The 14,293-nt window shown below is 38.4% G+C and overlaps 1 protein-coding gene, 1 long non-coding RNA gene and 1 pseudogene across 6 annotated transcripts; 1 reads left to right on the top strand and 2 right to left on the bottom strand.

Annotated features, from left to right (window-relative positions):
• The window catches only part of LOC131227642 (uncharacterized), a 118,722-nt pseudogene that overhangs the window by 60,795 nt on the left and 43,634 nt on the right, over positions 1-14,293 (top strand).
• Positions 8,094-8,854, bottom strand: LOC131237615 (uncharacterized). Its single transcript, XR_009167331.1, has 2 exons — positions 8,430-8,854; positions 8,094-8,278 (listed from the first exon to the last, which is right to left on the bottom strand). It is a non-coding gene; the product is annotated as an uncharacterized LOC131237615 (long non-coding RNA).
• LOC131237612 (putative DUF21 domain-containing protein At3g13070, chloroplastic) lies at positions 9,857-12,605 on the bottom strand. Of its 5 annotated transcripts, none has more exons than XR_009167329.1 (4): positions 11,450-12,605; positions 11,254-11,317; positions 10,869-11,163; positions 9,857-10,172 (listed from the first exon to the last, which is right to left on the bottom strand). XR_009167329.1 is itself a non-coding variant. In XM_058235479.1 (4 exons), the coding sequence occupies exons 1-4, from the start codon at positions 11,573-11,575 to the stop codon at positions 9,899-9,901; spliced, it is 309 nt and encodes a 102-aa protein (XP_058091462.1). In that variant the 5' UTR covers positions 11,576-12,056; the 3' UTR covers positions 9,857-9,898. The 5 variants fall into 5 exon arrangements, 4 of the variants coding, with proteins under 4 accessions (XP_058091462.1, XP_058091461.1, XP_058091464.1 ...); XM_058235479.1 differs by lacking the exons at positions 10,869-11,163; positions 11,254-11,317 and having other exon boundaries at positions 9,857-9,990; positions 10,036-10,063; positions 10,110-10,172; positions 11,450-12,056; XM_058235478.1 differs by lacking the exons at positions 10,869-11,163; positions 11,254-11,317 and having other exon boundaries at positions 9,857-10,063; positions 10,110-10,172; positions 11,450-12,045.

Here is a 14,293-nt window from a genome sequence, read left to right as displayed (position 1 = left end):
TTTTTTTGCAAAACAAGAGAAATAAAAGTACAAGATTTGCTTCTATCTTACTCTTATTTTGTACAAGAACTTCCTAGTAAAGAATACTCAAAAATACTTATTTGTAATTATACTTTTGTTTATTTAGACGACACAAAATTGGAGAGAGCACTACCAAAAGCCTAGTGAAACTAGGCTTCACTGTATAGCCAGACATAGATACCTTAAAGGGGAGAGATGAGAGAGGTATCCTGTCAGGAAACGTTTCGTCATCCACCTCCTTAACAGAGAAGACCACTACCTCTACTATGGACCAGAGGATCTACCGCCTCTTCATCAGCATCAGCATGATCATCTGATTGGTCAGTTTTCATTGTTTCAATGGTCATTTGATCTATACCCAAATGACCCCAAGGACAACTTTGGATACTTGGCTTTCAGTTTTTGTCTTCGATAGAATCTCATCCAAGAAGAAATGAATGTTACATGAAAAAAATGTGTTTAATTTTTAAATTTTAATTTTTAATATATATATTTATTTTTTTAATTTTTATTTTTACACACGCACACACACCCCACACACTCACGCTGGTGGAATTTCACCACCTATGGGTACTCGAACCCTTGACTGGGAGTTGAAACTCCTGAGAGTCTACCACCCGGGCAAGAGTAAGGACCCAAAATGTGTTTAATTTGGTTTGCCATATAAACGAGTTATTCTTTCCTATCTTCCAAAGTAAACAGAGTTTAAAATGTTTAATCAATTATATCAGTTATTTGTTTTACCCCCCCTAATAATTACAGAGTTTAAAGCAGAGTTGTGCTAACTAGGATCACAGCTTCATCAATCGTACCTACCTATTTGGAAGAAGAATACTGATCCATTTGGTGGGCACACTGAGTATGCATTTCGGCATGAAAATCCCACTTTTTCAAATCTAAGGTGGGTCACGTGTGCAGAAGCAGTTGGTAGAAAGAAGCAGAAAATGGTTAGTGTTCGACAGATGCCGGTCCATTGATAACCGGATGCCTTATTTTTGGGCCACAGAACACACGACTAGCATCAACCTAACAAATTTCCTGACCTTCGGCACACATTGTAGTAGGATTCACAATCCCATTCCTATTCTCAAGGGTGGAAATGGAGGCTCCAAATAAAACTACTAACCAATGTTTTCTATAATAATCAACATGACAGTGTTTTTTGTGTGGCCACCATTTTCAATTTTTATGTCCCTCAAGAATCACTTTGATTGGATAATCCAAAGAAATTGATCAACTGTGTTAATGTACAATAGCTTGATGGAATTTCTTATCATGTAGTACTTGTGACTGATTTCTTCTCTTTTTCTACAAATAATATCCACAGGAGCAGGGTGTATCCTTCTAGCAGGCTTACTCTTCTTGCTCATTCGAGCCAAATCTTCTGGCTCTTCAAGAAGAAATTGGAAGAAGAAAACTGGCAATGCTGGTAATGTTCGTGACGTCGAAGAGTTCTTAGAAATCTGTGGAACCTTAGCTCTAAGAAGATACACCTATTCAGATCTCAAGAAGATTACCAACTCCTTCAAGGATAATTTAGGCCAAGGAGGGTATGGTGGTGTGTTCAAAGGTATGCTACGGGACAATCGTCTTGTGGCCGTGAAGGTCCTGAATGAATCCAAGGGCAATGGAGAAGATTTCATTAATGAGGTGGCCAGCATTGGTGGGACTTACCATGTGAATATCGTCTCACTTCTAGGTTTCTGTTCGGAGGGGTCTAAAAGAGCACTTATCTATGAGTTCATGCCGAATGGATCTCTAGAAAAATTCATCTACACCGAGAAACCAAGAGAATCACATCCCTTAGGGTGGGAAAAACTCTACCAAATTGCAATAGGCGTAGCTCGAGGATTAGAGTACTTGCACCGTGGTTGCAACACACGCATTCTACATTTTGACATAAAACCGCATAACATTCTTCTAGATCAAGATTTCTGCCCCAAGATCTCAGATTTTGGACTAGCAAAGCTGTGCCCCACACAAAACAGTACTGTATCTATGTTGGGTACCAGGGGGACCGTTGGATATATTGCCCCTGAAGTATATTGTAGAAACATTGGAGGTGTTTCCTACAAGTCAGATGTTTATAGCTATGGTATGATGGTACTGGAAATGGTTGGAGGAAGAAAGAACATTGATCCGTTTGTGGAGAACACCAGCGAGGTATATTTTCCTCATTGGATATACAACCGTCTCAATTCATACAGGCATCTTGATCAAGATGGAAATCTAGGTTTACATGGAATTGCAACAAAAGTTGAAGAAGAAACAGCAAGGAAGATGGTCTTAGTTGGTTTATGGTGCATCCAAACCAACCTGACAGATCGGCCTTCAATGAGTAGGGTGGTGGAGATGCTGGAAGGAAGCCTTGATGACTTGCAAATGCCACCCCAGCCATTTCTATCTTCTTCTTCATGATCATAACAAGTTCTGAGACTTCAATGTCATATGATAATTTCTTTCACAATTGCATCCAAATGCAGTATGGATTGGAAGAAAACAAAACAATTGTATATATTTTAGCGTGATGCATCATATTACAAGTAAAATTGCATTTGTCATATGCATTAGGCACTAGCATTAGATGTGGTAGATAAACTGATCCATGTGTTGGTCACAGCATCCGGCGACAGTGATGCAGTTTTATCCAGCGACGAAATGTCAAAGGCATCTGGAGGGTCCACCTTCTCCACCTTATAATCCTCATTCCCAATTCTTCTCAACCCCTCCAAAACCTCCTTGATTGAAGGCCTCATCTCCTTATCATCTTGCAAACACCTAAAAGCCAACTCAGCCACCAATTTAATCATTCTCCTTACGGCATTGTTCGATTCGAACTGTAGATTGGGGTCCACCAACTTATGCAATCCTCCATTGTGGATCTTGTTAACCGCCATATTAGCCAAATTAATCTCATCTGGATGCCTAGTGACATCTACAGGCTGCTTGGATGATATGAGCTCAATCAAGACCACTCCAAAGCTATACACATCACTCTTGTTAGTAAGTTGGTAGCACCGATGATACTAAGGGTCCACATAGCCAGGGGTCCCTTCCGGCGCAGTCGACACATGTGGCATGCCTATCAGAAACAAACGTGACATGCTGAAGTCGGCAACTTTTACTCGGAAATCATTGTCAAGGAGAATGTTGTTGGTTTTGACATCTCGGTATATGATTTTGATGGCATGGAGGAAAGCAAGTGCATCAGCAGTCTCAATGGTAACACGCATACGAATGGCCCATGTGAAAGTGCTGGTTTTTGAAGGGTTGCCATGGAGATGATCCGCGACGGTCCCATTGGGGATGAATTCATAGACAAGGAGAAGCTCACGACTGTTGCGAGAGGTGCACCCTTATAATGTGACCAGGTTCTGATGGCGCAAATGAGGGAGAATATTGATTTCGTTCATGAATTGTTCCACGCGCTTGTAGTTATTCTCGTAAAATCGCTTTACTGCGACAGAACGCCCGTCGTGAAGCTTACCTGAAGAAAAGAAGTAAAATTCTAGGATATCAATGACCGGAGCTAGCTCATTTGCCTGGGCATATCCTGTAATGGTCCAGCGTCATGATGCAATTTTAGGTCCATGGGCAATTCTTTGGACAGATTTCAGCCCCAAAAGATTAAATCTGCTAAAATCCAAGCCTAATTAAGCTTGAATTGGGCTTTCCTTGCAGACCCCTTGGGCTATGCACAGGACTCAATATCATTCGCACCAAAAAAAGGGGTCTATCTGGCACTAACCCTATCAAGGAATGAATATAACCCATTAAGGGACTAAATTTCATTCGAATCAAATAAAATGGCCTGTCTAGCAATAGCTGTTGTTCCGATGCACAGAAATTAAGATTCAAGTCAACGTGACACCTTTGTTTATGTACAGGGAGGTCAGATGTTCACATATCTTTTGTTTTTCAAAAACTATACCATAAAACCAACACCATCTCGCAGTCCAACAGAACTCGAGTTGAGCAAATTAGTGTCATGTCCAAGTTGCAACCCTAGTATTTAGCCTTTTGGCTCTTACCAACGAAACTGATGTAGAGCGGGTTGCGGATACTTTAGAGAAGGCCCGGTCAGAGGTGGAAGTAATTAGGACCATCTAAACCCTAAAGCAAGTGTATCTCGCAAATTGGAATGAGTTATTCAATGTACCATATATGATTTTAGGGTAGGAGAGACTACTTTAGCCAACCAACCCAGCCATTGCAGGTTGCCCACGCCAAATTTGTGAGATTCCATCATATTGAGGGTCGAAACTCCATTTTAATTTTGTTTTTACTATTTATACTAAGTTTTAGTTCGATTGTAACTCTTGATCCTTTGAGCTTTAGGAGTCGTGACCAACATAAAAAGTGCTTGGAAAATTTAGGAGAATAATGTGGTTAGGCCAAATTTGACACTTACTTTGGCCAAAAACCAGGAAATCCAGTAGAAATCATGACCGTTTATAAATAGTAAATTTACTATTTATTGTAAGTCATGAATTTTAGGGAGTTTGAGTTGAAGTTTGATTCTGAGATTTCTTCCTAAGTTTGATATCACTATTTAAAGGATTGTGAATTCGTTTTTATCATTAATCAATTTATTTTCAAATTTATTAGAATTTATTTATATTTTTTATTTTTCCTCATTCATTCGAGGAATCTCTATAAGGAGTGTAGAGATGCTCCGTGATCATTTGGTTGATAGAGAGAGAGAGGGGATTGGTAAAAAAAAAAAAAACTAAAAAACAAAAAAAGAAAAATTTGGAGGGAAATGATCGTTTGGTTATTTTATACAATTTGGTTTATTCTGATCTCCCTTCTTGTCCGTGTTTTCTTCTTTATTGTGCTTAAAAAAGAGAGTTATTATTATTATTTAAGGATCTTGGCATTGGCCGAACCCTTTTCCCGCATCAATAGTAACCAATATTGGTTTACATTTAAATCTAATGACCCAAGATCCATGTATACATAAGAACGGACCACTGGTAGAAGTAACATGAATGAATTATGTGAACACTTGAGTTTGAAAGATAGTGCCACCGTTAGTTCTGCCAGTTTCGATCTGGCATTTGTGATTTGAATCGGAAGAGATTGCTCGAGAGATGGCAGTTGAATATGAAGAAGAGAGGAGTTTGTTGTGGCACCACTGCGTTCGTGCACTGGGATGCAAAGTGGAGCCCACCATGATGTTTCTAAAAAATTCACCCCGTTCATCCGTTTTTTCAGACCATCTTAGGACATTAGACTAAAAATCAAGTGGACCCTAAACTTAAGTGGGCCTCATGAGAGAAAATAGTGAAGATTCAGTGACCACCGTTTAAACATTTGTATGGCCACAAAAGTTTATTATAAGGCTAATAGTTTTGTATTTTCACTTTATCCCAGTGGAAATGAGCTTATAAACAGTTTGGATGGCTTACAAACATCCAGATGGAGCCTTGGAAAGTTTCAAGGGTGGAGAACTATTTCTCCATTTTCGTTTTTGTATGGCTTTCTTGAGTTTTTGATCCACTTGATTTTTGGTCTCACATATTAAAATGATACGAAAAAACGGATGAATGGGGTGGAATTTTCAAAAACATTATAGTATGCTCTAGGTAGCATTCCGGGGAGGAACTTGCTGCGGAAGGCTTTCGCACGAAATCCGCGACCTGGCCGTTATGCACGGCTTCCACGTCACCCGCCTAGTCATGGTCCACGTCAAACAAAAAATCAAGAAAATTAATACTCCTCTTTAAAAGGGAAAGCCGTGGATCCAGTTTTACAGATCATATTCGGGATTATCCCAAAAAATGAGTGGGATATAAATCTCAGCAGACCACCCTACGGAAAAACAATAGTAATGGAATATCCACCATTAAAATACTCCTAAGGCTTACTGTACTGTTTATTTTACATCTAATATGTTGATTAGGTCATACAAACCCAGATGAAGGTAAAAAACAAAGATCATCTTGATCCAAAACTTTTACTGCCCCGAAAAAGTTTTTAACGGTTGACATTCATTCAACACTGCTTCCTGTAATGTGGTCAACTTGAGATCGGGATATACCTAATTTTTTGTCTCATACCATAAAATGATCTGAAAAAATATATGAATAGAATGTATGAAAGACATACATCATGGTGGGCCCCACAGAGCACGACCAGCGGAGTAGCCAATCCGTTTCCATCGTTTTATCGTTCTCTTGTTAAATAAAGGAGAAGTAGCTCAGTGTTGTGGAGCGAATTGCAACATGGCAGTTTCTTCCGCTCTCCATTCCTTTCTCTCCCACCTTGCTCTTCCCTCACCTCTAGAAAAGAGTAACGTTCCTGGACCCAACCCACATTGTCCTCCGGTCGACTGCTGAGAGCTATTTCAGATCCGATTCCCCTTCTAAATATCACCAATCCTGAATTCGGGTTATACTCCATCAATTGCAACAATTTCATAAAACCAACCATCCAATTTGAGGATTTGGGAAGGTCGTTCGTCGTCAAAGATATCTTGCATCGTGAAAGCACGATTGTAATTCGAGACGAGGGATTCTACAATCACTCGCAGTCTGACTTATGCAATTCCTTTTACAATTTCATCTTGCTTTCTTCTCCTTTCCATCTCTTTTATCTTAAATATCCCAACTACACCTTTGTCAATTGTCAGCGCCATCATCAGCCTCTCTTCAATGATTCCTATAAGGGTGTATATAATTACACAGGTTGTGAAGACCGCAGTCTCTACTATTGGCAAGAGGTTCTACCACTTCTTCATGATCTATCACCTCTTCAACAGCATGATTGTTTGGTCACTCACTTTCCATTACCTCTTCCGGAGCTCGACCCAAATGTGCCGAAGGACCTTTTCAGTCTATTGGCATTGGGTTTCCTTCTTGAATGGAGTAGGACCCAAGCCTGTGCATCACACGTGTGGTGTAACAGCTGATTGAAGTCATTATATAGCCCCACCGTGTAATATCTCTGCCCTAATACTGGTCCTCTGTGCTCTCTGTTAGCCCCGGAAACAAATACGACCCACAAAATATGAATTTTGGGACATGGTCATCAACACAATGGGGCCAACTTGCTGGATGGATCATACACATCACACGTGTGCCTGTCAACACATGGTGAGGAATAGAGCTTCAATAAGTAAATGTGTTATGTATAATCAATCTCCGGTGGAAATTAGACTGGTGTCGATTGTTTCATTTTCATTTTACTAGCAAGAAAACAGATATTGCAGTGTAAGAAAATGAGCGTTAGTGGATTTATTACATTAAAATGATTTTATATTTTGTTGATCTTCTGTATAATGTGATTCTACAGGTGGGACTGTAGACAAGGATAGTAAGAAGAGGAAGATTACCATAGGTATCATATTCTAACCCCCTGCCTTCTTCTTGCGCTTCTCTCTCTGTCTTTCTTTTTATTTTTTTTCAAAGGTGGGAGCACACCACCCGTAACTTTGTCGACGATCGAAAAGAATTTACAATTTTCAGGCAGGCACCACCTATAACTTCTCTTTTTCTCTCAGGAAGGCTAAATAATTACAATCTTTTATCTCTAACCACTACAAGAAAAGGGGGCTTTAGCCTCATTTCAAAATTGAGGCTAAAAAGGTTAAAAACTGAGGCTAAAGCCTTTAGCCTCAGTTTTGCCTCAGTTATCCAAACCGAGGTTGAAACCCCCGTGGCTAAAGGCTTTAGCCTCAGTTTTAGCAACAAAGGCTAAAATGACTTTTATAGCCTTGGTTCTTCAAGTGAGGCTAAAAGACCTTTTTAGCTTCAGTTTTCTCGAAATGAGGTTAAATCAAAATTTTAGCCTCCATTGTTTCCAACTGAGACTAAATTCAAATTTTAGCCTCGGTTGCCTCCAATTGAAGCTAAATCTATTTTTAACCTCGGTTCTCAACAACCGAGGCTAATGCCTTTAGCCACGGGAATTTCAGCCTTAGTTCTCAACAACCAAGGCTAAATCCAAGCATCGATTACAAATTGAGGCTAAAAATGTTTAATTTTTTAAAATATTTATTTAAACTACTAATCCATTCATTCAATCCACTCATGAAACAAACAATCATGAAAGCCATAATACCAACAAAATAGTTAACAACTCAATCAAACAATCAATCTCACTTGTTTACTATTTAAAGTTTTCAAAACAAACTCAATCAAACTATTACACAACATTAGGTTCCACAAATAATACAAATTCACAACGCAAGATTTGGGTATGACTTTTGCTTGGCTGATGAACAACTACAGCTTGTTCGGTTGTCTGAAAGCATCTGCAAAGAAGAAGAACTCGCCATTAGCAATAATTTTGTGTGCGACTGTCCATGTGTCAAATGAACACAACTCCCCGTGCTATCGTCCCTATTACAACCCGAGAAAGTGACTGAACCCAAAAACAAAAACAGAAATAACTCTGCTTTTAACCTGTTGGAACATCAGGTCAATGGAATCTTGGCAATGGTGCGTCTTCTTTGACTGGAGAAATCGCCACCCCTAAAACATTTTCTGTTCCAAATCTCACAATCCAGATTATGGGTCATTTATGATGTGAATCATTTTTTTACAACACAAAATTATGGTTTACAATCTTATAGTGGATTAAGTAGTAATTTACATTAAAATTAAAATGTATGATCTATTCTCTGTTTTATGTAAAATCAACCATGGAAATGCTACATTCAGAGGGATCTCCTCAATCAGGAGATTTACGGAACATGTTAGGTTGATGGAAATGCTGCAAGATCACAAACATCTCAACTCATATAGGGATAGATGGGTATGGAAATCTAGTAAGACTGGAGCTTATACAGTGAGATTCTTCTACTTGATGCTTCATGATCCCCAGTTGAAATCTCACAAGGATCTAATCCAGTACATTTTGAAGTTCCCAGATCCACCCTGAGTTGGTGGCTTTGGTTGGTTTTCTGGCAAAAACAAGATGCTAATGCTTGAAAACTTGAGGAAGAGACATGATAATACCTAACAGATGCATCCTTTGCCAAAAAATGAGGAAAATGTGGTTCATCTCTTCTTACACTTCACATATTCCAGGAAAGTGTGGACAGGTTCTTTGAGCTACTGGAGGTTTGCTAGGCCATGCCTAGGAAATTTGCAGAGTTGTTGGCAATGTGGCACTTCGCTAGGAAGGGTAGGAAGAAAAGGAAGATATGGTGCTTGGTGCTTTTGTGCATCACTTGGTTGATTTGATTGGATCATAATGGCAGGATTTTCAATGACAAATCCTTATGTCTAAATCAAGCATTTCATAAGGCTAAATGGTTGGTTATGGAACAGGCTAGGCTGGATGCTGCATTTAGTAGGAGCCAGATAGAAGCCTTTTAGGGCAGCTGGAGGATTCCTCTTCTTTTTATTAGCCAAATAACTTCCCATGATCCCATCATCCATTTTGTTTCCCCTCTTAGTTTTCTTTTAATAAATATTCAGTTAATCGAACATGCAAGATTATAATAATAGCACCCATCATTTCATATGTAAATTACAATATCAATTTGGATATATAACCTATATGTATACTTAGTAGTAAACTAGATTATGTATGCTCGGTAGTAATCTATATCATGCATAATTAGCAGTATGTACTGGAGCAACAGAGAAACTAGATTATGTATGCTCCGTAGTAATCTCTAGTCATTGCTGTATCTGCTCGAACTCTTCTTTGACTAAACAGAGAAACTAAAGATGTTACCAAAGTGACTCCTGCTGAGGGTCCATCCTTAGGTACAGCTCCTGCTGGAAAATGTATATGAATATGCTGATTCTCAAGCAAATTGATATCCCCAGCAGCTGAAAACTTAAGATCTGCTGCTCTTGCCCTTACCTACCAAAAAAAAAAAGATATATTACCCCCAGTATCTTTTCCAGCATAGCCTCATCTACAACCAATGCTGGGGTACTCCTAAGAGCATTTGATATTTCATGTCCGTTAACACCCATTGGAATGACTTCCATTTCAACTTCAGCACCAACTGCAAGTCTTGTATCAAGAAGTCATTCTGCCATCGGGTATACATCTTTGCTGACTGGAACTGCACATTCTTGCTCAGCAGCTTTGACAGCAGCTGCACGAGCCAGGGCAGCTAAGTTTCTCTCTAGATTTCGCACACCAGCTTCTCTAGTATATCTCTGAATCACAAGCTTCACCATATCCTACAACAATCACAGCAAACATACATAGATCAGCGAGATTATATTAGCATCATTTTTTCCCCTAATTTAGTAACACGGTCATCTGCAGACCAATGAAAAACTGTTCCATGAAAGAAAATTGGCAGGCAATCCCTGAAAGAGTCGCAAACTACCAGTAACATTCTACTCCTAATGACCTTTGACCCCATAACCAAGTATCCTATGCTAGCATGTACAGAGAGAACCTTAAACAGAGTATGCATGCACGCGCACACATTCTATTTAAAATGTTAGCAAGTGCAAAAGAATGGGAAGCAGGAGAGGGTGCAATGAGGCTAAATACTCTACAGATATGCATGCATGTGCACACATTCATGGATACTGGAGACAGCTAACAATTATCTTTCCTAAGATGTTGATGCATCTCCAACATGCCAACATATCAAGTCTTTGTCCGTCCTCCTAAAAACCAAGCTAGGAAAGCAAGATGCTGTGGCTGTTTCTCGCCATGTAAAAGTTCTGACAGTCAACCAGAGTAGGTACCAGTTTTATTACAAAAAGCAGTATTAAAATTGTTCACTACTTTTCGATGTTAAAAAATATCAATGAGGCAACAGTATTAAAATAGTTAACAGCCAAAATCACATAAACAGTAACATGAACAGCTTTTGAACTTCATGAGCATTGTTAAAGAAAATGTGAAGGATGTAAACATACTCCCACAGTTCCACCATATTCATTTAGAACAATAGCCATATGAACCTTCCTATGCGGAACTCTCTCAGCAGATTCCACACGGACATTGAATCCGTGATATCATCCAAATTTCATCATTCATTTTGAAAAAAAAAAAAAAAAAAAGAGCTTTATGGAAATTTATAATGCAAAAGTGCAGTATAGCAGTCTTTCAGCATAATATGAGGCAGGGTAACCGTCTGTTAGTTCATTCAGCGCTTCTAAGGATAAACAATTATCACTTAGCATTAGATATTATGGATGCTCCATTCCGAATCTGTGATATAAAATAAAATTGCAAAAACAACTTTACAGATAGCATGTAGCGAGTTTCTCAACTACATAATTAAATGCAAATAAAAATTACCAGGTACAAAGTAGGTAGGCTTATGCGCAATTGCTCCCACAGTAGAACTTTCTAGTTTATCAACCTTCGAAAGCAGATTGATCAAATTGTCCCATGCCATAGAAAGAGTGGTAAACACTTACACTCCTAAACATATTGCAAGTAAGTCTCATGAGCACAAGTGAAATAAAAAAATCAAAACCATAGCAGAACTGACCTTTTCAACATAATCCAGCATATCCATTGCATATGCAATACCCACTATATTGTCAACACGCTTTTCTTCGGAATGGCTCTCACAAGTGACAAACCCACCAGACTTTTCTTCGAAAATCTTTCCCATGAACTTCTTGCCATGGGAGCTAGGTAGGGCCACTGTAATGTTGATGAGAAATTCGCCCCGTCCATTTTCTTTGCCAAATAATTTTAGGACACGAGCTAAAAAAATGAGATAGAATCAAAACTCAAGTGAACCATTAGTATTATATCCAGTAAGTATTGCAGAATGATCACCTACCATTTAAAACTTCTTAGGAGCTACAGAAGTTTTATATCCAGCATCCAATAAAAAAGAAAACGTATTATATCCAGCATTGCAACATCTAATTTAAATAGAATTAGATACATAGCTGAACATCAATCTAATGAAGGAAAAACCTATAAAATGCAAAATAAAGAAATCGAACAACAGAAATAGTTCAAAGATGACTTTAGCTTCTAAGAGTTTTAACATATCAAAGAAACTCATGAAAAGCTTTAAAGGAAGAGCTGAACAGAGATTGGAAAGGAAAGATAGATCATATTCCTTTGGAGGAAAAGAGAAAGAAACATAAGAGGTCAGATTTCTTTCAAAAATTCAGTGAAAATGAGCAAGCCAAAGGTTTGGAAACTCCAAAGATCCGAGCTTCCGCGTTGATTGAGCTTCGATCCGAGCAAAAAAACGGTAGATGTCTCCAAAAAGGAGATGGGAAAACTCAAATTCTGAGGATTCAGTATCACTGAAGCCAGCAACCCGACAACCTCTTGATTCCTCTCCAGAAAACTCTGAATTGACAAGCACAAACACCTTGAAGATCTCCGATGGTCAGATCCACCTTTACAAACAGGAAAACAGAACAGATTTCTAGAAATTTTAGGAAAAAACAGGGATTTCAGAGGCTTCTATTCTTTCTCAGCTATAAACCCTAGAAACCTCCCGTTTTCTCTCCAGAAAATCCCGGTAATGCAGATCAAGGAGCGCGTGGAAAAAACCTAGGATGGAAATTCCAGGGATTTTCAGAATGTAGGGCATTGGAGAGAGAGAAAAGGGATAGAAAAACTGGTTAGAGTTTCTGCAACCCTAGATGCGAGAGGATTTCGTCGGTTTCCTTCTCTCCTTCTTTGTCATTTCCCTCTCTCTCTCTCTCTCTCTCTCTGCGTTTTTTTTTTCTTGCTTCCGAACGAACGACGGAGGGAGGGACGGAGGGTATTATGGAGAGGGGTAGAAGGATGGAAGGAGTTGAGGATGGCACCGAATGTATGTATGTCATACATGCATACATGCAAAGGAATGGAGCATCATGCGCGTGAGAAAATCCCAGGGGAAAACCTTAGAAAGAGAATGAAGATCTCTCGCACGCTTTTCCATTAGACTTTTAGCCTCGGTTCCTATACAACCGAGGCTAAAAAGTAGACATTTGGCTTTTGTGTGAAATCTTTAGAGGAAATCATCCAATTTCATTTGAAATTTTTTAATTTTTTTTAGAATTTTCAATTATTTGAAATTTCTCAATTTTTTTCAAGATTTTTAAATTCAAAATTCTTTTTTTTAAAAAAAATTCTTAATTTTTTTTAAAATTCTCAATTTTTTAAAAAATTCATACTTTTTCATAATTATCAATTTTTATTCTTAATTTTTCAAAAAAAAATTTCTTCATTTTTTAAAAGTTCTCAAAATTTTTTAAAATTCTTAGTTCTTAAAGAATTCAAAATTCAAATCTTTTTCAAAACTCTCAATATTTTTTTTTCAAAATTCTCAATTTTTTCCCAATTATCTCCATTTTTTTTTTAATTCTCAATTTTTTCACAATTGTCAAATTTTTTAAAAATTATTATTTCTTTCAATATTCTCATTTTTTTTCAATATTCCTAAATGTAGACTTTTGGCCTTGGTTCTTATACAACGGAGGCTAAAAAGTAGACTTTTGACTTTTGGCCTCGGTTCCTATGCAACTGAGGCTAAAAAGTAAATATTTCACCTTGGTTCCTATGCAACTGAGACTAAAAAGTAGGCCTTTCACCTCGGTTCCTATACAAATGAGGCTAAAAGGTAGACCTTTCGCCTCGGTTCCTATGCAATTGAGGCTAAAAGGTAGACCTTTCGCCTCGGTTCCTATGTAACTAAGACTAAAAGGTAGACTTTTCGCCTCGGTTCCTATGCAACTGAGGCTAAAAAGTGACTTTTCACCTCGATTCCTATGCAACTGAGGCTAAAAGGTAGACCTTTCGCCTCAGTTCGTATGCAACTAAGGCTAAAAGGTAGACTTTTCGCCTCGGTTCCTATGCAACTGAGGCTAAAAAGTGACTTTTCGCCTCGGTTCCTATGTAAATGAGGCTAAAAACTAGACTTTCCACCTCAGTTCATATGCAACTAAGGCTAAAAGGTAGACTTTTCGCCTCGGTTCCTATGTAACTGAGGCTAAAAGGTAGACTTTTCGCCTTGGTTCCTATACAACTGAGGTGAAAGGTGAACTTTTAGCCTCAGTTCCTTAACAACCGAGGCTAAAAGACACATTTAGCCTCCATTTTTTCAACTGAGGCTAAAAAATTGTGGCTAAAATTCTGGGATGCAAAGTGGAGCCCACCATGATGTTTCTAAAAAATTCACCCCGTTTATCCGTTTTTTCAGACCATCTTAGGACATTAGACTAAAAATCAAGTGGACCCTAAACTTAAGTGGGCCTCATGAGAGAAAATAGTGAAGATTCAGTGACCACCGTTTAAACATTTGTATGGCCACAAAAGTTTATTATAAGGCTAATAGTTTTGTATTTTCACTTTATCCCAGTGGAAATGAGCTTAT

The sequence above is a fragment of the Magnolia sinica genome, chromosome 2 (assembly GCF_029962835.1).
Source record: "Magnolia sinica isolate HGM2019 chromosome 2, MsV1, whole genome shotgun sequence".
NCBI lineage: Eukaryota > Viridiplantae > Streptophyta > Magnoliopsida > Magnoliales > Magnoliaceae > Magnolia > Magnolia sinica.
This window is presented reverse-complemented; position numbering and strand designations above follow the sequence as displayed.